The following is a 25,654-nucleotide window of genomic DNA, read 5'->3' as shown; positions in this document are numbered from 1 at the left end:
GTAGGATTAAGACAGAAGTGACTTAGATACACTAAAAATAGATCAATACTAGAATCCATTTATATAGCCTGTCAGGTTCCAAATAAATCAAAAAGAAATGGAAAACAACCAAGCTTTGGTCTTCGGGGAAGTCTGTTTTCATTTAGGGAGAAACTTCATTCTAACTAGATGAAACAATGGAAGTAGAGAAGACCATTGGCTGTTTCACCTTGTTTTATACTGTGTATTGATGCTGGTCTTTTCTCATCTGCTGAGTCTTCAATTTATTTAAAGTTATCTTTATTATGTAAGTAAACCATAACCACAGCTGTATCCTTGAACATACAAGTGTTACTTCATTGTCTAGTGATGTGTAATTGAACCACCAGAATACACATCCTATATAATTTCTGGCTGCATTAGCTGTGTTCTGCTCTACTCCCTAATTAATGTGCTGTTCACCTCAATGCAATCAACAAGTGGAACAGAGGCAGAGTGCCACATCCATCTTTTGTGAAAACTTAATTTTGTATTTAAACTCAGAATAATAGAAGAAAACCATTAATTAACTGGTGCTAATTGAAGTCCTTCTATTTTCAGGGTAAGCTGAAAGAACTCAACCATATGTCAAGCAGGCTGCTTCAACCTGTCTGTTCCCCTCCATTCAAGCTTAGCCAAAAGTCCAGTGCGGAGATAGGAAGAGGAAAGAAAAGGGGCTATGGGTGAGGGGAGAGAAGAGATTATCTAATACCTAATGTGCTTTTATTTTATTTATGTCTCAACATTATTTTAGAAGCTGATATTTTGTTACAAATGAAATACTGTATGTTGCAGGGGAATAGGAAAACTAAAGAATGCCATTGTTTCCAGGAAAGTCTGACACATTCTGTAACAGGAAATATATTGTGACCAGGTACTGCCTAAAATTAATTACAAGTACAGAAATAGTTAAAACTACAATGAGCCTCTTTAAATGACAGGGGGGTTTTGACCTGTGGTTAGGTTTGGTAGAATTTGGTTTTTAATTTTTTGATAATTTCTACAGTATTTTTAAAGAGTTCTGTCCATTTCTATCAGACAGTGGGGAGGTGGGTCAGATAATTATTGAACAGCTATAGACACTGAGATTCAAAAACACAAATTGTCAATATCACATGTCAAAATATACAAAGTAAATAACCTGAAATCAAACTCGAATAAGTTCTCAAGCAGTATTTTTCTGACTTTGCCTATCTGTAAATTTCAATTATATCAATGGAAATATTTTTTGTCGGTTTCCATGTAAAGTAAAATCAATGTTTGATGTTCGCCACCTAAAGATCTAATCATAACAGGCGTACCTTTGGTACCGTATTGCTATGCAGAGCAATAGGTTTCTAAGGGCTGTGTTAGCCAACCTAGTAAAGCTTTATCATATTTAAAACCATCCTAGTTGTGAAGTTTTACCCTTTAGTTCTGGCTGTGTGCGGTATAGCCAAGTTTCATAACTCCACTCCAGTTGATTCCGAATATGTACCCTATAGCAATGAACTACAGAATGACTAAGTTGTCTTTTAAGTCCTGGGTATTGCTGTTATACAGTGACCTCTACTGGAGGGAAGGGAGAGGATGTTTACAGGTTTTAAAACAGGTTATCCTTATTGGTGGTGGTTTGAATACTTCTCATTCAGATTTGGAGTTGGCAGCTGTCTCTCTGGCAGAGTTTCACCAGCTCTGAGTTTGGCACCTGTCAGGGTTCCTTCCCCACTCTGAACTCTAGGGTACGGATGTGGGGACCTGCATGAAAGACCCCCCTAAGCTTATTCTTACCAGCTTTGGTTAAAAACTTCCCCAAGGTACGAACTTTGCTTTCGCCTTGAACAGTATGCTGCCACCACCAAGCGTTTTAAGGCCATCTGTCTATCATGCTCTTTTTGTTTCTCTTCAGCTTTGTTTCTGGCTTGCTCTAGTTTATTAGCTGCTTCACTGGTAGTCATTTTCCTGCTTTCTTGTGCTTAACTCTAGCTATACCTGAAAGTTCAGGGGAGGGAGACTTGTGAATTTCCCTGCAGGAAGAAGTTAACTACCCTGCCTTTAGATAGAGAAAACTCCAGCTCAAAAAAGAAAAATCCCTTTGTAAAAAAACTAACACCTCTGTCTCCAGGCAAATAGACAGAAAACCCTCTAGCTGCTCTCAACTTAAAAAAAAAAAACAACCTCTTCAGGTCTGTGCTTTTGGTTCAGAATGATCTCTGGTTCAAAGTGATCCCACTGCTCTGCCACCATGTCAGGGTTCCTTCCCCACTCTGAACTCTAGGGTACGGATGTGGGGACCCGCATGAAAGACCCCCTAAGCTTATTCTTACCAGCTTTGGTTAAAAACTTCCCCAAGGTACAAACTTTGCCTTGTCCTTGAACAGTACGCTGCCACCACCAAGCGAAACAAAGAACAGGGAAAGAGCCCACTTGGAGACATCTTTCCCCAAAATATCTCCCCAAGCCTTACACACCCCCTTTCCTGGGGAAGGCTTGATAATAATCCTCACCAATTTGTACAGGTGAACACAGACCCAAACCCTTGGATCTTAAGAACAATGAAAAATCAATCAGGTTCTTAAAAGAAGAATTTTAATTAAAGAAAAGGTAAAAGAATCACCTCTGTAAAATCAGGATGGAAAATACTTTACAGGGTATTCAGATTCAAAACACAGAGGATCCCCCTCTGGGCAAAACCTTAAAGTTACAGAAAACAGGAATAAACCTCCCTCTTAACACAGGGAAAATTCACGTAAAACAAAAGATAAACTAATCCGCTTTGCCTGTCTTACCTCTACTGGTTGCAATATTGGAGACTTGGCTTAGGATGGGTTGGAGAGGATGGATTTCTGTCTGGCCTCTCTGTCCCAAGAGAGAACAAACACGTAAACAAAGAGCACAAACAAAAGCCTTCCCTCCCTTCTCTCCCCCACTCCCCCCACCCCCCCAATTTGAAAGTATCTTGTTCCCTTATTGGTCCTTTGGGTCAGGTGCCAGCCAGGTTATCTGAGCTTCTTAACACTTCACAGGTAACAGGATGTTGCCTCTGGCCAGGAGGGATTTTATAGCACTGTATACAGAAAGGTGGTTACCCTTCCCTTTATATTTATGACAGCACCGTATATCTGTGTTGACCTAACGGGGTGGAAATCAATAAAATACAGGGATTTTTGGTGGTAGTTCAATCCACTTCCAGAATTTCTGTTGCAGCTACAGGAGAAGAAATCTGCTCTCATGTGCTGGGTAGCTTCAAGAGCCTTTTAAGTCCTGCCCCTTCACTCCTGGGCAATTCAACAGCCATTCTCTCTCTGACCTGTGGCTGCCACCAGTATGTACAAGTGGGTCCAGTGCACCTCAGCTGTAAGTCAAGCAGGTGGTAACCAACGTGGATACAGTATTTCTGTATATAGTTCCTCCACCAGTTGGGCAGGTGGGCTTCCCACATCTTCTGCCTAGCTGGAAGCAGCAACACCTTCTGTTCATCTTAGCCCCCAGCAGAGTTTCGGAACTGCAGAGGCCAGGGCAGGACAAAGGAAACCTCTTCCCAGAAAAACCAGGGAGGAAAGCCTGCTCCTGTGCCTCTGTCCTGCGGTGCTGGGGGGCAGGTCCATTCTGTTTCCCTCTCCCCCTGTGGCCTTGTGCCCAGTCGCTGCAGCCAAGCCTGGGCAGGTACTGAGCTGCTCTGACCCACACAGCCATGCTCCGTTGTAGTGGCCCGCACATGCACACTTTGTAGACAGCTCCCACATAATCCTGGACACCCAGGGAGAGGCCCTACAGGTGGACCAGAACTCAGGTCAGAGTTCATGCCGAGTCTTGGGTCTGCACTCCCAAGAGAGCCTCCTCCCTCAACACGTGAGCTCCCAGCCCCTCCTACCCTCCATCATCCCTGCCCTTTAAAGTCTCCACGAAGTTGGCTCTCAGTCCTCAGAGATCCCCCTCCTCACACACAGTTGCATCCTCCCCAGCATACACCCACAGCAGCCAGGTAGCCTATTTGAATTATCGAGATGGGACCTGGAGCATTTCCCTCCAGTAGGAATCCAGCATCCTCTTGCACAGGGCTGACAACTAGCCAGGGTGCCTCACAGCCCTGCAGGGGCCTGGCTGTCTGAATCTTCAGGCAGATGGGCTGAGCCAGAAACACCTCCTTCCAGAGGGAATAGCCCCTTCACTAGGAGATTTTCAGTCCTGCTGCTGCCTGGTCCTGGTTTCCCTCAATCAACCTCTTCTTGTCAAGCTGCAGTTCCCTACTTCCCAGATACTGCAGTAGGTACCTGGCCACTCCCAAGGCCTGGGTGTAAGATGTCATGGGCGGAGGAGGTAGCTTACACCACCCCTTCCTTCTGTGACATTGGGTTGTGAAGAAAGCAGAAGAGAATTGGTGTTTGCGGAATCCCCCAGCCTCAGAAGGTCTATAGGAGCCTGATTTGCAGACCACATCTGGCTGTCCCCAGGTCTCAGTCTGTATCTACCAGACAGAAAAGACCATTCTGACCCTTTACTTGGCCCCATCCTTCTCATACTCAGGGCCTGACTCCCAAATGCTCCTTCCTCTTGAAGCTAGAGATCCCGGGCTTGGTTCTTATCACCCTTCCCCATTCCCAGACGAAGGGTTCTTTCTCCTTTGGCCATCCATAGGATTTTGGCCAGGAATTCGCTCTGTCCTGGAGCTCCCCCAGTATGGGTCTGAGGGAGGACTCTATGCTAGGTTTGATTCCAAGGCCGTAAGGGGACATTGTGATCATGTAGCCCAAACTTCTGTAAACACAGGCCAGAGAACTTCCCCAAAATAATTCCTCTTGAACTAGAGCAGATCTACTTCCCTAAGGGTCTCAGCTTCTACCCTCAGGGGCTCTGTAGACAGCTTCCCAGTGGGCCGTGCCGTGCCCTCATAACCAGATTCCTTAAGGCAGTATCTTATCTTAACCCCGCTGTTAAGTTACTCTTGGGGGAATTCTGTGCCAAAAAATAAATAAATTCTGTGCACAATATTTTAAAATTATGTGTATTTTATTTGTCAAAATAACACAATATAATCATGCCAGTTTCAGTTGTTTTGGTAATTTATTTCGAAATATCTGTTAGCAAGTATGTTTGTAATAATGCGAACAACAAAGAAGATTCAGGATATGTTTTTTGACAAATAGATTCCTCACTAGGCATATTAGTCCAGAACTTTGAGAAATAATTCATTTAAACTACAATATAGAAATTTCTTGCACCCCTCAGAAGCAGTGCAAAGGCTTGGGGAAGTCAGGGGTAACAGAGGAGCTGAGGGAGAGGGAAGTAATTTCTGGGAAGGAGCCTGGGAGTGAACATGGAGGGGTGTGGGTGGGAGAAGGATGGAACAGTTGGGTTTTTTTGAGGGGGGATTGTTAAGGGGGAGAGCCTCCCCCATGCAGATTCTGCCTGACCCCTAGCATCTCCCTTTCAGTCAGGCACATCTGCCCCATCCATGTGTCCCCCTCCCCTGTCCCCATGTGTCCTTGCACCCCTACTCAGCCACCTCTTCCCCCTACCCTCATGTGCCCCTAAACCCCACTCCCCTTCAGCCCCTGGATCAATGCTATCACCCCACTAGCTTCTGTGCCCCTGCCTCAGTCTGTTCCCCCCACTAGCCCTTCTGGATCCCAGTCTGTGACCCCCCAGCAGCCCCGTGTGCCCCGCTCTGTCCTTCCCCCCCATAGCCTGTGTCTCCTCACCTGGCCCTGCGGGCAGAGCTCTCTGAGAAGGCAGCTTCTGCTCTCCTCCCTCTCTGTGGCTGGCTGCTCTGGCCCTGTGCTGGCTGCCCTCTCTTCTGGCGACACAGCAGCCCCTGGTGACTGAGACATGTAATTGTGGCGCCTCCCCGGCAGAATCTGTTTTCCGTGGGGACATGAATTTTGTGCATGCGCAGTGACACAGAATCCCCCCAGGAGCATTAAGTGTCTTGTGTCTTTTGGAGCCTAAAGGTAATGTCCTGCGCTCTGAGCGGTTTGACCCATCCTTGCTGTTCCACTCACTCTCTCAGTCTGGAAAGTGCCTGTTCCCTCAGCCTGGGGAGCCTTGGAGCTTATAGCTCCCTGAGTTCTCACTTCCACAAGGAGACACTAGCTCTCTGAACGAGCTGAAGCTTCCTCCCTGAGGTGGTCTTGGCCTTCCACCTTAACCAGGAGAGCTCAAGCTGTTATCCCACGGCCAGACTCAAGGTTGATTGCCCGTCTCTGGATGTCTCCCAGGTGTTTTGGATCAGCCTTTTTCAAAGTAAACCCTTTTGCAACACCAGGTTCCTCTTCATGCTGCTTGAAGGGTCTCATAAAGGGATGAAGACTTCCAGAAAGATTCTTTGTCCTGGATCAGAGCCTGCAATTAGCATCCTCCCGTGCTGCCTGCCTCTTGCCCAGGAAAGGTTCAAACTCATTCTGCCCCCAGATTACCAGCAAGTGCATGCATCGGACCTAGTCTATGCACCCCATGCACCTTTTATTAAAGTTCTCTTAGGGGTGCTCTCCGCAGCTCTTGTGATTCTAGTGCCCCCTGCCTGCAGTATTTAGCTTCATCCCCATCGGCTTGTGGTCAGTCTATGGTGCAATGACACTGCATTGCACAGCAAGGGCTAAATTAATGTGAGCATTTAATCCTTGCGTCTTTCAGCCAGGTGTCACTGCAGCTGAGCACAAGTGCAGTAGCTTTTTTAACCATCTTGGCTCCTTTGAATAATCTCTTTTCGACATTGCTTTCGGATGTGTAAATAGAACCGCCGGCTTATTTGAGAATTACCTGGTTTAAAATATGTTTATCATTGTGTGAGCTGTATATTCTGGTAGCTGGATTGCTGCTGTATTTATTTAGCTCAGTGGTTTTACTTGCATTTTTCTATTTAATTAGAACTGTTCAGAAGCATGTGGTCTCTTTTCAATAAAAGGGTTAATAGATGATTAAATTGTAGCTGTCTGTTTTGGTTGTAGGTACAGTTCTATTTATATTTCTTTAAGATGGGGGTGAACCACTAGTATGGTAGCCAACTTGGTTGAACCTGACCCTGTGTATAACCTGGGGCTGTGCAAACAGCAATAAACCTGGCCATGTGGACAAAAAACCTTGTGAGTGAGAGGAGTTATAAGGCTGTGGTCAGGAAAGCAAATTCATTAATTAGGAGAAAGGAGAAGTACGTGGCGACTGGGTCTTTTTGTAACGTGCCTAGCACAATGAGGCTCTGATCTGAGTCTGTGCTAGGCGCTGCCGTAAAACCAACAATATAAGCCCCGTGGAGCTTACCCACAGCAGATGTCACGTTCCTTCAGGGAGGATCTCACTGGCTTATTTCCTGCTAACTTTATGCCCATTTGGAAGCTGTAATTCCTGAACTGACTCTGACAGTGTTCCAAATGTACAGCAAAAGGATTAAATGTATTCTGGAGTGGAAACATTAAATGAAACACTGTTTGTCAAGGGAGAGAGGGACTCAGAAAACAATTCCAGATAGACCCCAGCAAGTCCAGCAGTGGAGTAGGAATCCTAGGAGGGAAGGAGAACATACAAGAGGAGTGAGAGAAGAGAGGATAACCGGGAGTGGCTTCTTTTGTGTTTGGAGCTGGGACTGGGCTTCCCATCTAATGGTGATAGCATATGGGGCACTGGCCAAATCGATGTTCAGCCCGAACCCTGCAACCCAAAGTGACTCATGCCGCCGCACCTCTTGGTAGAGTGGGAGGAGATTTTGCCGCACAACCCCCCGACCCTCTTTTTTAGAAAATTGGAATGTAAGCAGTGTCCCCACCTGCTGTTTGCTTGTGCAGCATGTTGTGGCTGGAGAGGTCTCTAATGCTATCTCCTCCAACAAGTGCGCTCTGCTGCTGGGGACGGGCAGCCCAAGGGAACCTGGGAGCCTGAAGAGTCTGATTGACCCAGAAATGTAATCAGCGGTTGACTCCTGCTCCAGGGCCAAACTAAGCCAGTTACAATGGTGCACTGAATCTTTAGACAGTTCTGAGAGCCAGCAATTTTAAAGTCTCCCTTTATTTCATAAACGAGTCAGAAAGGCACAAAAGGTTAATGCTCACCTCCCAGCCATAATGAGCAGCATCTGGGAGATGCAGGAGCTCATTATAAAGGCAGTGGCTTTTACCAGGAATGCTTGGCAAAAGCTGTCTTAAGGGTTCACTGCAGAGTTTTAAGAAGGCAGAAAGTCAACAGGCTTCTTTTATGCTAAACTGACAAGGCAGGAAACCTGTGAGATTATTTATACTGTGGTGAGAGCGGTGGCACCAGGTGAGCTGCACAGACACTCAGCATCTTGTCGATGTCAACTTGTGTTGACTTGTCGACCGCTGCCTGGGGTGGAGTTCCTGGGGAGCAACTCTCTGGATTATCGCTTTTTGTTCCTGAAATGAGATGCAAGACAGGTGGGTATCTGAGCTTACCTCCCAGGGCAGAAATGGGTAGGATGATTCGTTTTTGGAAGGAGAATGCCAGCTGGTGACTATTTCAGATGGGAACTGAAGGGGCTCCTCTGCTGGGAGAGTTTCTAATCTGTCTGTCTTAGGCCCTCTAGAATCTATGATAAAAGACAGACTGCTGTCAAATGGGGTGTAGTAGACCAGGTGCGTCCAGCTTATCTGGAACAGCTACAGCTGTAAATGGAACAAAAGTGGCAGGATCACGTCACAGGATCACATGGAGCTGTGCCCTCTCCAGGGTGGGTCCCATGCCTGGAGGTTGTGCTGCCATTTGAGTGTCACTCAGCTGCATGTGCTGAAGCCCTAATGATGCTTCGCGGCTTCCTAGGCTAACGGGAAATGACTCGAACACAAAGAAGGGTATAGCCTGTGCCCTTCATACAGGAAACGGGCGAGTGTGAATTGTGCGCCCGTTCCCTTCCCCTCTCTTAGGTAACTTTGAACTAGTCCCTGGCACTGGCTCCTACATGATGGCTGTTGCTGAATCTGAGACGCAGGGGCAGACCCGTCCTGGCCTGCACAGCAGTGAGTGGAGTTAAAGCAGTGCTGAGCGAGATGCTAATGTTGCAGTGATGGGTTTCCCATCTGAGGCTGAGAGCTTCTGACCCAAACTCTGCCACTTCATATCTGCCTGAGGCACGGCCGGGACACAAAGGCTGGACTCACAGAACTCCCTGGGTGATTTACCGAGAGTAGCTCTGTGACTCTGCCGCAAAGCAGCATCCTTAGGCCAGGCAGTAGGCGGCTGCTCTACACACCTTATGTCCACAAGAGCGCCCCAGCTCACTCCCTGACCATAGCTGGTCTCCTCTTCTCTGTCGTCTTCCCATTACTGCACTCCCCATTTCAGCCACACTGGCAGCAGCCTTTCCTCACGCTGCTCCTAAATCCCCCTGGAGCCTGGGTGCCATGAACCTCCCCGGCCCACCCACATCTTCTCTCTTCCATAGCTCTCCCCGAGTTACTGATTAAAGGGGCTAGAAGCATTTTAATGCTTCCCGTATATTTACAGGCAAAAGGGAGACTGAGGCATGGTGCCTGTGTCAATGTTGCTCGGTGCTGTGGACCCCCCCACCCCCTCTTGTGCAAGGGCAGCTTTCCCACAGGTCTGGGCTGGACACAGGAGAGGGGTGCTCTAGCCTGTGCTGTAGGAATAAACAGGAGCTGCTGGTTCAGGGGTTGCCCAGGGTGTGAGGGTGTCTTCCTGTCCTCAGAAGGTCACGGGTCCTTTTCCCAGACATGTGCTAGTCAGGCCTGTGCCTCTCTGAGCAGAGCGAGGGAGCCCCTCTTGGTGCAGATCTAATTGTGGGGCTGGGCAGGGCCAGCCTGGCTCTTCCTCGGACCAATGCCCCACACGCCATCCCAGAGCAGACACACAGGCTGGCTGTACCTGTCCCAATGGATCATTTCCCTGCTACTACCCACCAACTAAGAGCATCTGGCCTCATGTCTCCCGCAGGGGGGAGTTCTCATGGTCCATCCCAGGGAGCAGGGAGCCCTCTGCCCCCAACCCCAACCCCCCTGAGCGCTGGAGCAGGTTGGGCCTGTCTCTCAGTCTGCATTGAAACCACCCCGCAGCGCCATGGCCTGGCCTTTTCCTGTCCACTTGGTAATGGGGAGAGGGGGGAGCATGCTTCATTGCAGCTCTGCTGCCACCAGCATGCTCGCAGACCTGGAGCATTTCACTTGGGGGCAAGGGGGCGGGCGAGGGAATGACTCCCTGGCCTGTGATCAGCTCTTCAAACAAGGGTTCCACTCAGCCTGGGCCACACCCTCGGCAGGGAGCAGAGAAGAGCTCTTCTGGGCTCAGAGAAAGGCGAATCAGTTATTTGGGGCTGGAGGAGCAATTCTTCCAGCTTCCGAGGGGATGTGATGCAGGGTGTGGGGGAGGCTGTAGGCTGAGGAAATCCTAACCCTCAGCAGCTCTTCCAAGCAGGCAAAGCGTTTTGACTGTTCTCCCCTCCTTGCAAAGGTGCTGCCCCACCATGCAGGGAGTTGTCATCAAAGCAGCCGGAAATCGGTATTAATGTTTACAAAACACCAACCAAACCTGCAGAGCGTCCCTGGGGGAGGAGCTGCTGGCTGGCAGAGAGCTCTGCACACTGGACGGTGCAAGCAGGCTTCTTTCTGCCCTGGCTTGCTCAAGAGCTAGTGGTTTTCAAAGGGGGTGGGTGGGACCCCGCAGGGGGTTGTGAGGTGACTACATGGGGGGTTGAGCTGTCGGTCTCCACCCCAAACCCCTCTTTGCCTCCAGCATTTATAATGGTGTTAAATATAAACAAGTGTTTTTAATACGTAAGGGGGGGTCGCACCCTGAGGCCTGCTGTGTGAAAGGGGTCAGCAGGACAAAAGTTTGAGAACTACTGAACTAGGGCCTGGCCCACCCGGCCTCATGGGGAGCAGTGGAAGCTCGCTTCAGCAGCAGTGACAGGGCCCAGCCTGCACGGGTACCGAGAGCGACTCAGCCAGAAGCCGCAGTGTTCCAGCCCTGGGACGGAGCAGATCACACACGGCGCTGCCAGCTGCTCGGGGAAGCCCAGTGTGCTCAGGCAGGATGGAGCATTCTCTGTGCCCAGAATCAGTCCACAGGCCCCTCACTGCTGGGCTGTCCCCACAGAGAGGAGCCCGGCTACCTGGCTGTGTCTCACAGCATTCAGTCCATAAGCTTCCCAATGGGTCCCCACTTCACGCCGAGCAGCACGGTGCAGTTCTTAGGACACAGGACTGGGAAGTGAGAGACCTGGACTCTGCTCCTGGCTGTGCCCCGGGCCTGTTGTGGGCCCTGGGACGAGTCACTTCACTTCTGGGCACCTGTTTCCCCCATGATAGAATACTTGGCCTGCGTTGTGAACCAGCCAGTAGCGCTGTAGGCGTGAGGAAGTCTGGAGAAGGCTGTGGGTTCTGGTGATGTTACTCTCCAGAGGTAAGTGGGGCCCAGACTAATTCCTGCCCCTGCCCCAACCCCCTGCTTCCCCAGCTCATGGAGCGCTGGGGCCAAAGGCAACTGGACAGCAAGGAGGGTAAAGCTGGGTCAGGCGGCCTGGCCCTGTCTTAGTGGGATCAGGTTTCCCTCAAGGTCAGGGCAAGTTCTGCCAGCGCTATCCAGCTGGGGCCGTCCTCAGCCGCCTAACGGGGCAGAGGATTCGAAGTGTGCCCACAAACCCAAGGGAGGAGCCCCTGGGTGGAAAAGGCGTGGTAACGAGTCAACATACACACACAGCACTGTGGGCTGCCCCTCGCTCTCCACAGGACAGAGCTGGGCTGCCCCAGAAGGAACAGCATGAGCCCCCCATACTTTAACCTCCTCCTTGCCTCATCCCATGTGTCCCTGGCTGGAAGCCACCCTTTCTTGGAGCAAACTGCTGTGTTAGCCCCCAGCAATTGCTAGTCTGGTGGCTGGGCCCGGGCCCAGGCCCAGAGCCACAGCTCCTTCCCTGTTACCTGCGTGGTGAGACTCTTTTGACTCCTCAGTGTCTGCCCTGTCTGGGGCTCCCACAGCATCCCCCAGTACAGCTGTCCCTGGTGTGTCGCTCTCATCCTCCGAAGGGCTGTTCAGCTCTGGGTTGTCATAGTTTATGTACTGGTATAAGGGTCGCAAGCGCTGTGGTCTCCCTAGCGGGGTGATAACACCACCGCTGTATCACACAGTACTCTACACCCCAGCCTCCCAGCCCAGGCCCTCAGGGCACCTCCCCAACGCACTGCAACAAAGCCTCGTGGCCCCAGGGAAGATCATGATCCCTGCGCTACAGAGGGGGAAACTAAGGCACAGGGCAGGGGAGAGACTTGCCCAAGATCACACAGTTCAGCAGTGACCACTCTCGCAAAGGAGGTTGGTTCTGTGGCGAAGGCTCCAACCTCAGACTTGGGAGACCTGGATTCAGTTCCTGGCTCTGCTGCAGACTGGCCGGGTGCCCTGGGGCAAGTCCGTCAGTTCCCCATCTGTGCTCTGGGGATACCAACCCTTCCATCCCCCACTTTGGTCTGTCATGTCTAGTTAGACTCCATGCTGGGACTGCCTCCCTCTGTGCCTGGGAAGAGTCTGGGGCGATGGAACCCCAATCTCAGGCGCAGCCTGGGGGTGCTATCACCATAAGGAGAAGCTGGGGTATGTGGCAATGGGGGAGTCTCTCCTGGCTGAATCCTCTTTGGGGGCCAGCCCTAGGAAGGGCAGCAAGGCTCTTGGAGCATGATTGCCTTGGGGGCCCAGTTCTCTGAAGGGAAGCCCTCCCTGGGCTGGAAGAGCTCAGAGCTGGTGGTGATGGAAAGACACCAGGGAGGAGGAGGAAGAATGGAATCTGGCACTGGGGCTCGGCCCTTATCCCCTTGGAGGGCACCTGCTTGTATATATTTGGAGAGAGGCAGGACTCGCCCAATCTGTACAGTGGGGTCTATGGGGAGGAGGAAGCAGACCGGGCCCCAGCTCAGCGATCAGGCTGCTCCTTAGACCTGAGGCCAAGGCTGGCAGGTGGAGGATGTCAGGCATGCACACAGCCTGATCGTTTAAGGAAACCGCTGCTGGGGACAACAGTCACCCGGACTCCACAACACACACACAGAGTCGGGGAGCCCAGCCTGGAGCTCTTGCCTGTCTATCCCCAAACCACAGGTCTTTGCTACCTGAGCTACAGGAGATCCCCGTTAGCTGGTAGCACTAGCAGGGCCATTATCTTTTCTGGGGGCTAACCTACCTTGCCCTAAGCCGGCCCACCATACTGCCATAGACGGCACCACAAAGGCACCGGCGTGCACTGAGAAGGAGGATGCCTGCTGCCTCCCACAGGTACAGCGAGAACAGCGAGCACCGCCGTCGTGCCGGGAAGGGGGCTGTGCGATTCTGTGGTGGTGCATCGTGTGCACTTACTGTCCGTGCGCAGTGTGTCCAGGGGCAGAGCCGCTGCCGTGCTGGCTACAGAAGCAGGGAGGTCTGATGAGCTTTTCCTTTTCTTGGCTTTCTTGTGCTGCCTGGTAGCGAGGGGAGAGTCCACCTCCCCCGCCTTGGGAGGCAGCTTCCTGAAGTCAGCGTGCTGGAAAACAGGTACTGCAGGATCAGCCCTGTGGAGCAGAACCAGAGACAAGGGGACAGTGGGTTTGAGCTGCTGGGCAGAAGCGTCCCCTGCTTCCCACACAACCTGCACCAGTGCCAGGAAACTTCCAGAAAACAAGCTTACCTTTGGGCTATTTTGACTCCTTCTGGCCCTCCGCAGGCTGGGAGAGTATTTCCCGGGGGGCTTGGGCAATGCTGCTCCTGTCTGAAGCTCGAGGCATCACAGCTTGAAATGCTCTGCCCTTAGCCCTTGATGAAGATGGAGAAGTAGGACCTCGCCCCTTGTGCAGATGGGGAAGCTGAGGCAGAGAGCGGGGCAGTGACTTGCCCAAGGTTGTGCCCAAAGTCAGTGGCAGAGTAGGGAGAAGAGAACCCAGGGCTCACATTCCCAATCCCCTCTGACCTAACTGCGAGAGAACAGTTTATAAATTAACCCAACCCTTGCTGAACCTTGTGCTGGCTTTGTATCTTAGGAGAGGGTCAGGGCAGGTCTGCGTTTTAGCCAGCCTGCTTTACGTAGCCCTGGTGCGGCTGCCTCCCATAGCCTTGGTGCAGCTCTCCAGCGGGCTGGCATGTTCCGCTGTCTCTGCCCTCTCCTCTGGAACGGTGGGGAGAGGCTTCACCAGGCACGCCTGACGCATGCGTCTGCCTTGCAGAAGCTGGTCATGGCGAGCTGCCAGGCTGCAGTGCAGCTGAATCCTACTCTGGACGCTGGAGTTACCTTGAGATGGTCCCAGAAGGGATGCTGGTTAGTAGAACCTGTTCTGGGTCCATTTCCTGATGTGTTATTAATGGGACTGAAGCTGGTATTATTTAATACGGCCGTGTTCTGAGAACACAGAACAGCCACAACTGCTGTGCCAGCTTCCCCTGCCGTGCCCAGCCGCCGTGCTCAGCCAACGTGCCACAGGCCCGCTCGGAGGGGAGCCCCTCTAAGGCAGCTCAGTCTCTGCTCCATTCAGCTCCTGGATCCTCTGCTGGGTGCCAGCTGTGGTGGGTATGAGCCCTGGCCACCAGTCTTGCTGGCTCATGTCGGAAAGGTCATGCAGCAGCCATCAGTGGGTCCTGACTTTGGGTCAATACTGACCTGGACTGGGTTCGACTCTCTGTCTCTGAGACAAGAGGGTTCAGGACTCCCAAGCGACCCAGTGTCCATATGCCATTGCGCTAAAGACAACAAACACTTCCCCAGCTGTGCCTCCACCCCTCCTGCCACCAGGCCTGGGGGCTGAATGAATGGTGCTGTCACAGGAATGGCTGGGACATGCCAGGCTGGCCTATGACCATCCCATCCTTCCAGTCCTAGCATAGACTGGAGGCTCTCCCATGTTGAGAGATGGCAAACCCTGTAGGAACATACACGTGCAAAGCCCATCCACAGGTCCAGCAGCCTCTCTGTACCAGGGCCCAGCGCAAAGGGCTGGCGCAGAACACAGACAGCCCCACAACAGGGCAAGTCAGGGCCTGCCAGCCCCTGCAGGATCCCCAGAAGGGCCTGTTTGGGGCGCCAAGCCCAACAGCTCCCTTTCCCCCCACAAGAGGAGCAGCAAGCAGCAGCTGGCAGGAGCCTTCACAACCTGGCATCATCATTCACTCAGCTCCAACGCCCTGTTGCTGCATTACCCTTGGGTGCTGGTGTCCCCCACCTCTCAGTCTGGCCTCTGAGATTCTCACCTCCTCCCTCCCCCCGTGCCCACTCCCTGCCCAGCTTCAACCCCCAGTGCCAAGCTACTTAATTCTCAACAGAACACAGGTCTGAGCCAGTGTGTAACCAGGCCTGGCACTGGGACGCCATGTGCTGGCCCCTGTCCTAAGCCCTTTGTGCATGAGTTAGGGCCCTGGTCCCAGCCTCTGTCTCAGCTCTTTGCAGGTGGTGAGCTCCTGGGAGCCAGAGGCTAGGCCTCGCCATTTGGTTGGTGCCCGCGGCACACTGGGGTATGATCCCACTGCAGTTTGATGCTAGTAATACAGCCCACAGGGGACCCTCCAACCTACTTCACTGCCTTTGCTTTAAAGCCAGAGGTCAGCAGCCATGCCTGGAGCACGGAGACAGATCGCAGGGGTTTCAGCTCCGGAAAGAGCTCTTTGTGCTTCTGACCTTCTTCGTCGTACAGCTTGGTGTTCACAACCACTCCTTGCCCGTCCTCGTCCCACTAGGGAGGGAGACAAAAGTTACTGCTTGGGAAGCGTAAGACGAAAGTAACACTTAGCGGCGGCAGTGCCTGGCCCAGATGCCAGCTCTCAGACCAGCCCCGCGGCAGCCCGTTCTGTGCTGCTCCTCTGGTGTTGGAGGGGAAGCTGAGCTTCGCATTGAACACGTGGCTGGGGGTTTCTGGACTGTGAATTGCTTAAGCTACGTTTAAAATCCATCTGCATAAGAGATCAGGCGTCCTTGGACCTGTGCTGTGGTACAGAGCCTGCCCCCACCAGGCCATGGGACCGGCTAGCAACAGGACCTACATGGCAGCTTGAGGCCTGTGTGCTGCAGCTCGGAGCAAATGCTGGGCTCTGTGGTGTCAGACATACGCAAAGGTAGGATACAATAATTTCATGGTAGGATGCCAGGGCCCTGTGCTGCTATGAGACGAACAGCATGGGAGTGAGACTGCTGCTGAACAGCAATGCTGCGCGGTCAGCTACTGAGGCAGGACAATGCGAGGGAGGCAGGTCAGCTGTAACTATCAAAGTCCCACTGGGCAGGGTCTCTGGGGCAGGAAGGTGTCAAAACAGCCAGGAGAAATGTGAGCCCCAAATTACCCAGCTGGTTTTTCACACGAATGAACTGGAAACTTTGAAAATCATCATTTTGGGGCCCACTTCTTTTTGTTAAATCTCTCGCAAGGACAAGGTGGAAATGTAACAGAACTGGTAGGTTGCCTTTCTGGAACACAGCCCCTTCCCCAGGGGAGACGAGCTGGCTTCCTCAGGGCCTGGCCACGTCTCAGCCCCACACCGCGGCTGGAGGAGACGCATTCCCCGCTCCCCATGCGCCTGGCCAGAGCCCCTTGTGAACATGCCTGCTTCAGGCAGCCGCAGCTCTTGCAAACGTGCCTGTTCCATTATGGCTCGCGTTCTAAACGTGCAATCGTTCTTTACCTCCAGCGCCTTGATGGTTGGATTGTTCAGTGCAGCTGCCAACTGGGAGAGGAAGCGTCCGGGCACGGCCTTCCCCCCAGGCCTCTTCTCGCTTGGACTCCTTGCTGCAGTGGCCATTGCCTGAGAACAGGGCAATCAGTGACATCAGATACTGGTGCCTGCGTGCGCACTGTGTTCAGCATGATCTGATCTGCTGTCTGATAATGATGCTTAGCCCTAGATCACTGAGCACTCCAGGCAGGGTTGTGTCAGTGGCCCCCCAGCCTGGGGGCAGGCAGATCAAGCTTGACGAATGTTGCCACCCTGTGCCCCTCTCACAAGACCCCATTGCAGCTAGCACAGGTGAGTTCTGGCCACCTAGCAGCATCTTTCACAGCAAAACTGAATGTGAATTTGGGCATCCACAGCGGCCAGGCCAGCCAGCTGTGTTGCAGTGAACTATGGGAAAAGCTGGGCGACTATCCCATAATGCTTCAGCAGGGGAGTGGATGCCCAGAAGACATGCACCCAGAGCAGTGCACTGTGGGATGTCACAGTACTGGGAGGAATGGCTGACACTCCAGTTGCACAGATGCAGTGAGGGAGGGCCATTCCTCATGGCAAAGATCACCAGGGAGCCAAGCCTGTGCCAGCCCAGGCTGCTGCCAGGGGCATAGATGCCACAGTCACCGAGGGTGACCCAGGCTATGTGCAGACACAAGCTATGTTCGGAGCGGAGCAGGCCCTAGACCACTTCCAAACTCAGCTAAGAGCTGCACATGGACAGGTGCCCAGTCTCCTGCCTCGGATAACAACTGGCAATGGTCCCAAGGGCTTGGATTCTCAGTTCTACCAAGACCCCTTTACACCCCATGGGCAGTGTCAACGGGCCATACGGTGGGTGTCAGTTATGTCTGAACGCGCTTTAATGACACCTCATGCTGCCACGGGGCTCAAGTGGCTGGTATAAATGAGAATAAGGACCATAATTTATTTGCAATGAATAATCCCACCAGCTCAGGCGGGCGATGCGATAGAAAGATCAGGTCACATACAACGGTTGCTCCTAGGGTCTGAGCATGGTTCGTCTGACCAGAGCAGACAGAAATTTTAATGCTATAAAAACCCACTTAGCAAGAATCCCCATCCAGGTTCCCAAGTGAATGAACCCACTTGAATGATTGTTTCACCATACAAATGCAGTGTCCTCGCTCTCACGGCTTTAACCAGAGCTGCCTGATGATTGGAGGTTTTTCTTAACCACCTGGGTCTACAGTCCTGTGAATGCATAGAACCTCAGCTTTTGTTTTCTGAAGAATGGTTTTAGCCTTCATGGTTGCAGAGAAAACCCTGGAAATGGGAACCCAACAGGTTCTGCTGGCAAACAGAAAGCCCAGCACTCCAAGCCACGCTCTTATTCAAATCTCTGACTTAGAAGGTTGGATCCCATAGGGCTGGAGGCCTGATTCATGCTTTCTGAACATGAGGGTTTGGCAATGCTGGGCATGCTGAAAGCCCTTCCCATCTTCTAGTCACCAAGTACCTGACCAGGAGGGCCCAAACCAGGGAAGATTAGCAGGGTTCAAATATTTGACTTTCAACTCTGAGCCTCAAATGCTTTCCACACAGGTCAGCTCAGCTTTACCAGCGCTCTTTATCCCATTGGGTGTCCCCCATGCTGTGAGATTTACATTCAGTCACATCAAATAACCCTAACTATGAACTCCTCATCTCCTAGCCCTGGGGAGGAGGGGACCACACTCTGGTGCTAGGAATCTGTGCCGCCGTTGGTTTCTGTGCCCTGCAGCTTTTACGCTGCAAGTCTACAAACCCTCGCTTGCAGACTGCAGTGGGACCACCCACAGCAATCCAGGTAAGCCCACGTGCAGGTGTTGGCAGGATCAGGGCCCAAAACGACCTCAACTCATCCTGCAGCTGTTTGTCTCCCTGTGCTGCTGCAGCCTATTCCCGGGGATGCCCACACTGCGCTCTCCCATGGAAATGTGTCGGTGTTCTCTAGCGTCAGGGCTTCCTTAATCTAAACAAGGCACTGTTCAGACCGCAAGCACAGGGCTGCTCTATGCATGGATTGAGAGGCGTCTTTGGCACTGGGCTTGGTAGCGTAACACCGACCCATCCAGGGGATCATACCTGGGCCCTCTGGAGCTAAATGCATGAATCTCCAGCTGGCCTAGCCACCACTAGAGGGGGACAGGGCGAGTAAGCCGGGGTTACGGTACCAGATCTGGGCCCCAGGCAAACCATAAATTAATAAACACACCCGCTTAGCAGAGCGTAGCGAACCCCTCACCCGGCTTCCAGAGCGTCCCGGTGTGCTCCTGGGAGCCATTCCCCCTGCAACTCCACTGCGAACCATTGGTTCCTTTCCCTGCATCGGTGTTACATTTCCGCCTCTCGGCCCTAGGGCTCGCTCGGAGCATTTCCCAGGGTTGGTACATGTTCCCTGCTCATTTCAAGCCTGCAGGTTTCACAGTCTCATGGAACTTGACAACATGGACTTTCCCCCACTGCCAGCCAGCGGGTGTCCGGCCTAACGACTTCCCCCCACTGCCAGCCAGCGGGTGTCCGGCCTGGCACCTTCCCCCCTCTGCCAACCAGCGGGTGTCTGGCCTGGCACCTTCCCCCCTCTGCCAACCAGCGGGTGTCCGGCCTGGCACCTCCCCCCCACTGCCAACCAGCGGGTGTCCGGCCTGGCACCTCCCCCCCACTGCCAGCCAGCGGGTGTCTGGCCTGGCACGTCCCCCACACTGCCAGCCAGCGGGTGTCCGGCCTGGCACGTCCCCCCCACTGCCAGCCAGCGGGTGTCTGGCCTGGCACCTCCCCCCCACTGCCAGCCAGCGGGTGTCTGGCCTGGCACGTCCCCCCCACTGCCAGACAGCAGGTGTCCGGCCTGGCACCTTTCCCCTCTGTTGGCCCAGCACCTTCCCCCTCCCCTGAAGCCAGTGGGTGTCTGGTCTGGCGCCTACCCCCGACCCTGCAGCCGGCGGGCATCCAGCCTAGCAGCCGGCGGGCATCCAGCCTAGCAGCCGGTGGGCATTCTGGGTGGCCGAGGCTGAGTGTGAAACCGACCTCAGGCCAGAGCTGCAGGGTTTGGTCAGACACACCCACACACGCCCCAGTCCAAGGCGCAGGCTGATCCCCTGGGAGGGAATTGCCCAGCACGCCATGCATGGGCCCAGCGGGTTGTGCTGCACAAACACACCTCAGGGCTGCAGGTTCACTCTCGGCAAGAGGATGCCTGCCAGCCCCACCCTGTGGGGGAGAGCAGCCAGTCAGAACAGCTGTAAGAGCCCCAGGGGCCGAGCAGGGGTTCTGAGAGGAGGGAGGAGCCTATGCCGTTATGCGGGTCGTGGGGGCAGAAAGAGCCAGGCAGCTCAGGGTGGCTCTGCCCCCTCCCCTCTCGAGGGAGCAATGGACTAGTATGCTGCCCCCTCCCCCTGCATCCCTGTGACACCCAGCCTGGTGGGGCGGGGCGGGGTGAAGGGCCCCTGCAGCTGGAGGAACAGCAGAGGCAAGCCAGCAGTGGGACAGCGCCGGGCCAGATACTTAGGAAAGTGCTGTGGGACTGCTAGCCCATCAGGGAGCACCCTGGTCTCCATGGCCGTGGATAACAGGGAGCCTTGTTGAAGCACCTGACTCTGCAGATGAGCTCTGCTCTATAGACCTTTTGGGGTGCATGGGTCTTTGCAATCTCCATGCCACGCAGCTACGAGACAATGCAGACCATGACCAATGGGGCTTATTGACGGCCTTTGTTGGGCGTTTTGGGGTAGGAATGTACTTTGCCATGATCCGACAACACACTCTGGATGTGTAGCGCTGATCAGGTCAGCCCATATGCTCTGTCTTGCCTTTTTGGTTAAACAACACTGTTAGAGAGCTTATTCCTTCACTCTCCCACTTCCCTGGTCCTTCTCGCATGAACAGAGAGCAACAATACCTGAAGTCCGAAGGTGCACACAATTCAATGTTTATTGGGGTGAACCTCCAGCAAGCTTAAATACAAGTTTCTTTTTCCTTATTTTCGAATCCCAACTTACTTCCTGTTTGCCCCTAATTTATATAGTAATATTCTTAGCTATACCTTAACCAATCATTCTACTGAAATTTAACTAACCAATCCTAACATATTGTAACATGATTAGCTAACCAATTATATCCCACCACCTTAATTAGTTTACAACCAGCAAAATTAATTATACAGCAGACAGAAACAATCACAGAACCAGACAGAGACCATGCCAATAAACAATAGCAAAGTGGGAACTATAATGACAAAACAATACAGAAGTGAGGATTTCACATCCCAGTATTGATAAGTGAGTTCTTGCCAGACAGGATGCTATCAAACTAAGTTTCCTTTTACACCTTCTAGGCACTTCCCTTTCTCTGGAGGCGATAGGCACTATCAGGACAGGATTATATCCTAACAGCCCAATAGCACCTGATTTCAATGTGAGTAGTTTGGAATGTGAGGATGTGACTGTTCCCGTCCCAGTTTATGGCTGCCTCTGTCGCTTAGCCAAAGGCCTTAGCCTAAGAACAGGACCTCAGACTGTCACAGTAAGAGAAGGACCTTACATTGGCAGACAGTGATTTTGATTCTTTCTTTTATACCTCTAACTAGCCAAGTGATAAGAATACACCTAAATTCTTAAAGTACAGGCCTTTGCAGACAGGCCTGAATATCTATCCTAACAAACACCGGGGTCAGATGTGGTATGTAAACCATGCTCAGACCTGCCATGGGAACGAGGGGCATTTGGCGCTGTGATGCTGCCTTGAATTCCCTGTGCTCTGTGCCACCAAAACTGCTGCTCTGGAGCTGTCTCCACTGCACTGCTGGTGGCTTTCTGGTGTCATTTCCCTGGTGTTTTTTCACATAAGGTCTGTCATTGGCTGCATTGTTATCATAGAATCATAGAATAACAGAGTTGGAAGGGACCTCTGGAGGCCATCTAGTCCAACCCCCTGCCCTGAGCAGGACCAATCCCAACTAAATCATTCCAGCCAGGGCTTTCTCAAGCCTGACCTTAAAAACTTCTAAGGAAGGGGATTCCACCACCTCCCTAGGTAACGCATTCCAGTGTTTCACCACCCTCCTAGTGAAAAAGTTTTTCCTAATATCCAACATAAACCTCCCCCACTGCAACTTGAGACCATTACTCCTTGTCCTGTCATCTGCTATCACTGACAATAGTCTAGATCCATCCTCTTTGGATCCACCTTTCAGGTAGTTAAAAGCAGCTATCAAATCCCCCCTCATTCTTCTCTTCCGTAGACTAAACAATCCCAGTTCCCTCAGCCTCTCCTCATAACTCATGTGTTCCAGTCCCCTAATCATTTTAGTTGCCCTTCGCTGGACTCTCTCCAATTTCTCCACATCCTTCTTGTAGTGTGGGGCCCAAAACTGGACACAGTACTCCAGATGGGGCCTCACCAATGTCGAATAGAGGGGAACGATCACGTCCCTTGATCTGCTGGCAATGCCCCTACTTATACACCCCAAAATGCCATTGGCCTTCTTGGCAACAAGGGCACACTGTTGACTCATATCCAGTTTCTCATCCACTGTCACCCCTAGGTCCTTCTCTGCAGAACTGCTGCCTAGCCATTCAGTCCCTAGTCTGTAGCGGTGCATTGGATTCTTCCATCCTAAGTGCAGGACTCTGCATATGTCCTTGTTGAACCTCATCAGATTTCTTTTGGCCGAATCCTCCAATTTGTCTAGGTCCCCCTGTATCCTATCCCTACCCTCCAGCGTATCTACCACTCCTCCCAGTTTAGTGTCATCCGCAAACTTGCTGAGGGTGCAATCCGCACCATCCTCCAGATCATTTATGAAGATATTGAACAAAACCGGCCCCAGGACTGACCCTTGGGGCACTCCACTTGATACCGGCTGCCAACTAGACATGGAGCCATTGATCACTACCCGTTGAGCCCGACAATCTAGCCAACTTTCTACCCACCTTGTAGTGCATCCATCCAGCCCATACTTCTTTAACTTGCTGACAAGAATACTGTGGGTCAAAAGATTTGCTAAAGTCGAGGAAGAACATGTCCACTGCTTTCCCTTCATCCACAAAACCAGTTATCTCATCATAGAAGGCAATTAGATTAGTCAGGCATGACTTTCCCTTGGTGAATCCATGCTGACTGTTCCTGATCACTTTCCTCTCCTCTAAGTGCTTCAGAATTGATTCCTTGAGGACATGCTCCATGATTTTTCCAGGGACTGAGGTGAGGCTGACCGGCCTGTAGTTCCCAGGATCATCCTTCTTCCCTTTTTTAAAGATGGGCACTACATTAGCCCTTTTCCAATCTTCCGGGACTTCCCCCGATCGCCATGAGTTTTCAAAGATAATGGCCAATGGCTCTGCAATCACATCCGCCAATTCCTTTAGCACTCTTGGGTGCAACGCATCCGGCCCCATGGACTTGTGCACGTCCAGTTTTTCTAAATAGTCCCGAACCACTTCTTCCTTCACAGAGGGCTGGCCACCTCCTCCCCATGCTGTGCTGCCCAGTGCAGTAGTCTGGGAGCTGACCTTGTTCGTGAAGACAGAGGCAAAAAAGCATTGAGTACGTTAGCTTTCTCCACATCCTCTGTCACTAGGTTGCCTCCCTCATTTAGTAAGGGGCCCACACTTTCCTTGGCTTTCTTCTTATTGCCAACATACCTGAAGAAACCCTTCTTGTTACTCTTAACATCCCTCGCTAGCTGCAACTCCAGGTGTGATTTAGCCTTCCTGATTCCATTCCTACATGCCCGAGCAATATTTATATACTCATCCCTGGTCATTTGTCCAATCTTCCACTTCTTGTAAGCCTCTCTTTTGTGTTGAAGATCAGCAAGGATTTCACTGTTAAGCCAAGCTGGTCGCCTGCCATATTTACTATTCTTTCTACACATTGGGATGGTTTGTCCCTGTGACCTCAATAAGGATTCTTTAATATACAGCCAGCTCTCCTGGACTCCTTTCCCCCTCCTTTCTGCCTGCCTGGACCACCACCTGGAGTTCCTGGAGCTGCTGCTGCGGAGCTTGCTGCCTGGAGCTGCTGAAGCCCTGAGGAGGAGAAGAAGAGGACCATCTACCAGTGGGGGAGCACCTGGAGACTTTGCAGACCACCGTGGAGGGTGCCTTTGGAACTGAGAAACTTTCAAACTGTGCTCTTGTGGCGGGGGTCTTGACTGTGTTTGTAGGGACACAGGGGGTGTGGAGTGGGGCTGCCCCCTGATCCATCTGTGTGTCCCCCAAGCCCCCACCACTACCACCACAGCTGCCCCCTCCACCTCCCCCACTGACTGTTTACCATCTGCCTCAGCTCCTGCCTCTGGACTCAGCTGCTTGCTTGGCTTCCCACGCCCCGATTCCACTGTTTGGGCCAGAAGCAGCAGCCAGCCAAACTGACTCTGTGCAAGCACACATGCGCTGAGTCTTTGCAGAGCGGGGTCCTCCCTCTTTCGTGCAGGCAAGCCGTGCTCGCCTTATTGCCAAAGAAGGGGGACCTCCACGATTTACGAAATTGGCGTCCCGTCTCGCTCCTCAGCACGGACTACAAGGTCGTAGCGAAAGCCATCTCGCTGTGGCGAGGGTCCGTGCTGGCGGACGTGATCCACCCAGACGAGACCTATACCGTCCCGGGCTGCACCATCTTCGACAACCTGTATCTGGTCCGGGACCTCTTGGAACTCGAGTGTAGGGACGATCTGTCGTTCGCCCTCCTGTCCCTGGATCAGGAGAAGGCGTTCGACAGGGTGGATCACGGGTATCTCCTGAGCACTCTGCAAGCGTTTGGCTTCGGACCCCAGTTTGTGGGTTTTCTCCAGGTGCTGTACGCCTCCGCAGAGTGTCTGGTCAGGCTCAACTGGACCCTGACCAAACCGGTCAGCTTCGGGCGAGGAGTACGGCAGGGGTGCCCCCTCTCTGGCCAGCTGTACGCTCTAGCGATCGAGCCCTTCCTCTGTCTCCTCCGCAGAAGGTTGACGGGGTTGGCACTACGAGAGCCGGAGCTGCGGCTGATCCTGTCGGCATACGCCGACGATATACTCCTCGTGGTCCGGAACCCGGGCGACTTGGCGCGGGTGGAGGCTTGCCAGGCTGTGTACTCGGCAGCCTCCTCCGCCCGGGTCAACTGGGTCAAGAGCTCTGGCCTGGTGGTAGGGGACTGGCAGCAGGCGAGCTCCCTCCCATCCGCGCTTCAAGCCATCCGGTGGAGCGTGGGTCCGCTGCTCTATCTTGGCATTTACCTTTCTGCCACGCATCCGTCTCCGCCGGAGAACTGGCATGATTTAGAGGGCAGGGTGGTAGAGCGGCTCCGGAGATGGACCGGACTACTCCGGTGTCTGTCCTTTCGAGGTCGGGCACTGGTGCTCAATCAACTAGTCCTGTCCATGCTCTGGTACTGGCTCAACACCCTGGTTCCGGCCCCGGATTTCCTGGCCAACCTCCGGAAGTTGATTCTGGAGTTCTTCTGGTCGGGACTGCACTGGGTCTCTGCAGGGGTTCTCCATCTACCCCTGGAGGACGGAGGGCAAGGCCTGAAGTGTCTCTGCACTCAGGTCCATGTCTTCTGCCTCCAGGCCCTGCAGAGGCTCCTTTATGGTGCAGGTAGTCCGGCGTGGAGCATACTGGCGCACGCCTTCCTGCGCCGCCTCCGAGGGCTCCGATATGACCGGCAGCTCCTTTGTCTCCATCCGAGAGGTCTTCCGTGAGACCTCTCCGGGCAGCCGGTCTTCTACCAGGACCTCCTCCGGACCTGGAAACTGTTCACAGCGACCAGGTCCGTGACGGCCTCCGTGGGGGCAGATCTCCTCACGGAGCCCCTGCTACACAACCCCCAGCTCCGTGTGCAGGTAGCAGAGTCCCGCTCGGTGCGCCAGAGGTTGGTCCTGGCAGAAGTCACCAGAGTCGGAGACCTCCTGGACTACGACCGGGGAGTCTGGCTGGATCCCCTGACGCTCGCTCAGCGCATGGGGCTCTCCAGACCTCGTACTCCCCTGCGCGTACTTCAGGAGGTGAGGGCCGCTTTGCCGCCTGCTGCTCGGGTTTACCTTGACCGAGTCCTGCGA

At 52.8% G+C, this 25,654-nt stretch overlaps 2 protein-coding genes across 5 annotated transcripts in view; one reads left to right on the top strand and one right to left on the bottom strand.

Annotated features, from left to right (window-relative positions):
• Nucleotides 1-1,574, top strand: part of GFOD2 (Gfo/Idh/MocA-like oxidoreductase domain containing 2) — a 50,295-nt gene extending 48,721 nt beyond the window's left edge. Inside the window, exon 4 of the transcript XR_012154448.2 lies at nt 580-1,574. The gene's annotated coding sequence lies outside the window, so the exon portion shown is untranslated. The remainder of the gene's footprint in view (nt 1-579) is intronic.
• Nucleotides 1,575-7,976: 6,402 nt separating this feature from the next.
• Nucleotides 7,977-18,941, bottom strand: C12H16orf86 (chromosome 12 C16orf86 homolog). Of its 4 annotated transcripts, none has more exons than XM_073307219.2 (6): nt 18,869-18,941; nt 16,579-16,698; nt 15,478-15,635; nt 13,300-13,490; nt 11,877-12,047; nt 7,977-8,360 (listed from the first exon to the last, which is right to left on the bottom strand). In XM_073307219.2, the coding sequence occupies exons 1-6, from the start codon at nt 18,932-18,934 to the stop codon at nt 8,215-8,217; spliced, it is 852 nt and encodes a 283-aa protein (XP_073163320.2). In that variant the 5' UTR covers nt 18,935-18,941; the 3' UTR covers nt 7,977-8,214. The 4 variants fall into 4 exon arrangements, with proteins under 4 accessions (XP_073163320.2, XP_073163321.2, XP_078704196.1 ...); XM_073307220.2 differs by having other exon boundaries at nt 18,839-18,892; XM_078848070.1 differs by lacking the exon at nt 18,869-18,941 and adding an exon at nt 17,753-17,822.
• Nucleotides 18,942-25,654: the final 6,713 nt, after the last annotated feature.

This window comes from Lepidochelys kempii, chromosome 12 (assembly GCF_965140285.1).
Source record: "Lepidochelys kempii isolate rLepKem1 chromosome 12, rLepKem1.hap1, whole genome shotgun sequence".
Classification (NCBI taxonomy): Eukaryota; Metazoa; Chordata; order Testudines; family Cheloniidae; genus Lepidochelys; species Lepidochelys kempii.
The sequence above is the reverse complement of the archived record's forward strand: the minus strand, read 5'-3'. Positions and strand labels throughout refer to the sequence as shown.

Bases quoted from the DNA above. Each gene is read 5' to 3' on its own strand.
- C12H16orf86 (XM_073307219.2), bottom strand. From the start codon at position 18,934: ATGGTTCGCAGTGGAGTTGCAGGGGGAATGGCTCCCAGGAGCACACCG. The intron at 16,699-18,868 runs GTGAGGGGTTCG...CCCTGTTCTCAG, and splicing joins CGGGACGCTCTGGAAGCCGG to GCAATGGCCACTGCAGCAAG. The intron at 15,636-16,578 runs GTAAAGAACGAT...CTCCCTCCCTAG, and splicing joins CAACCATCAAGGCGCTGGAG to TGGGACGAGGACGGGCAAGG.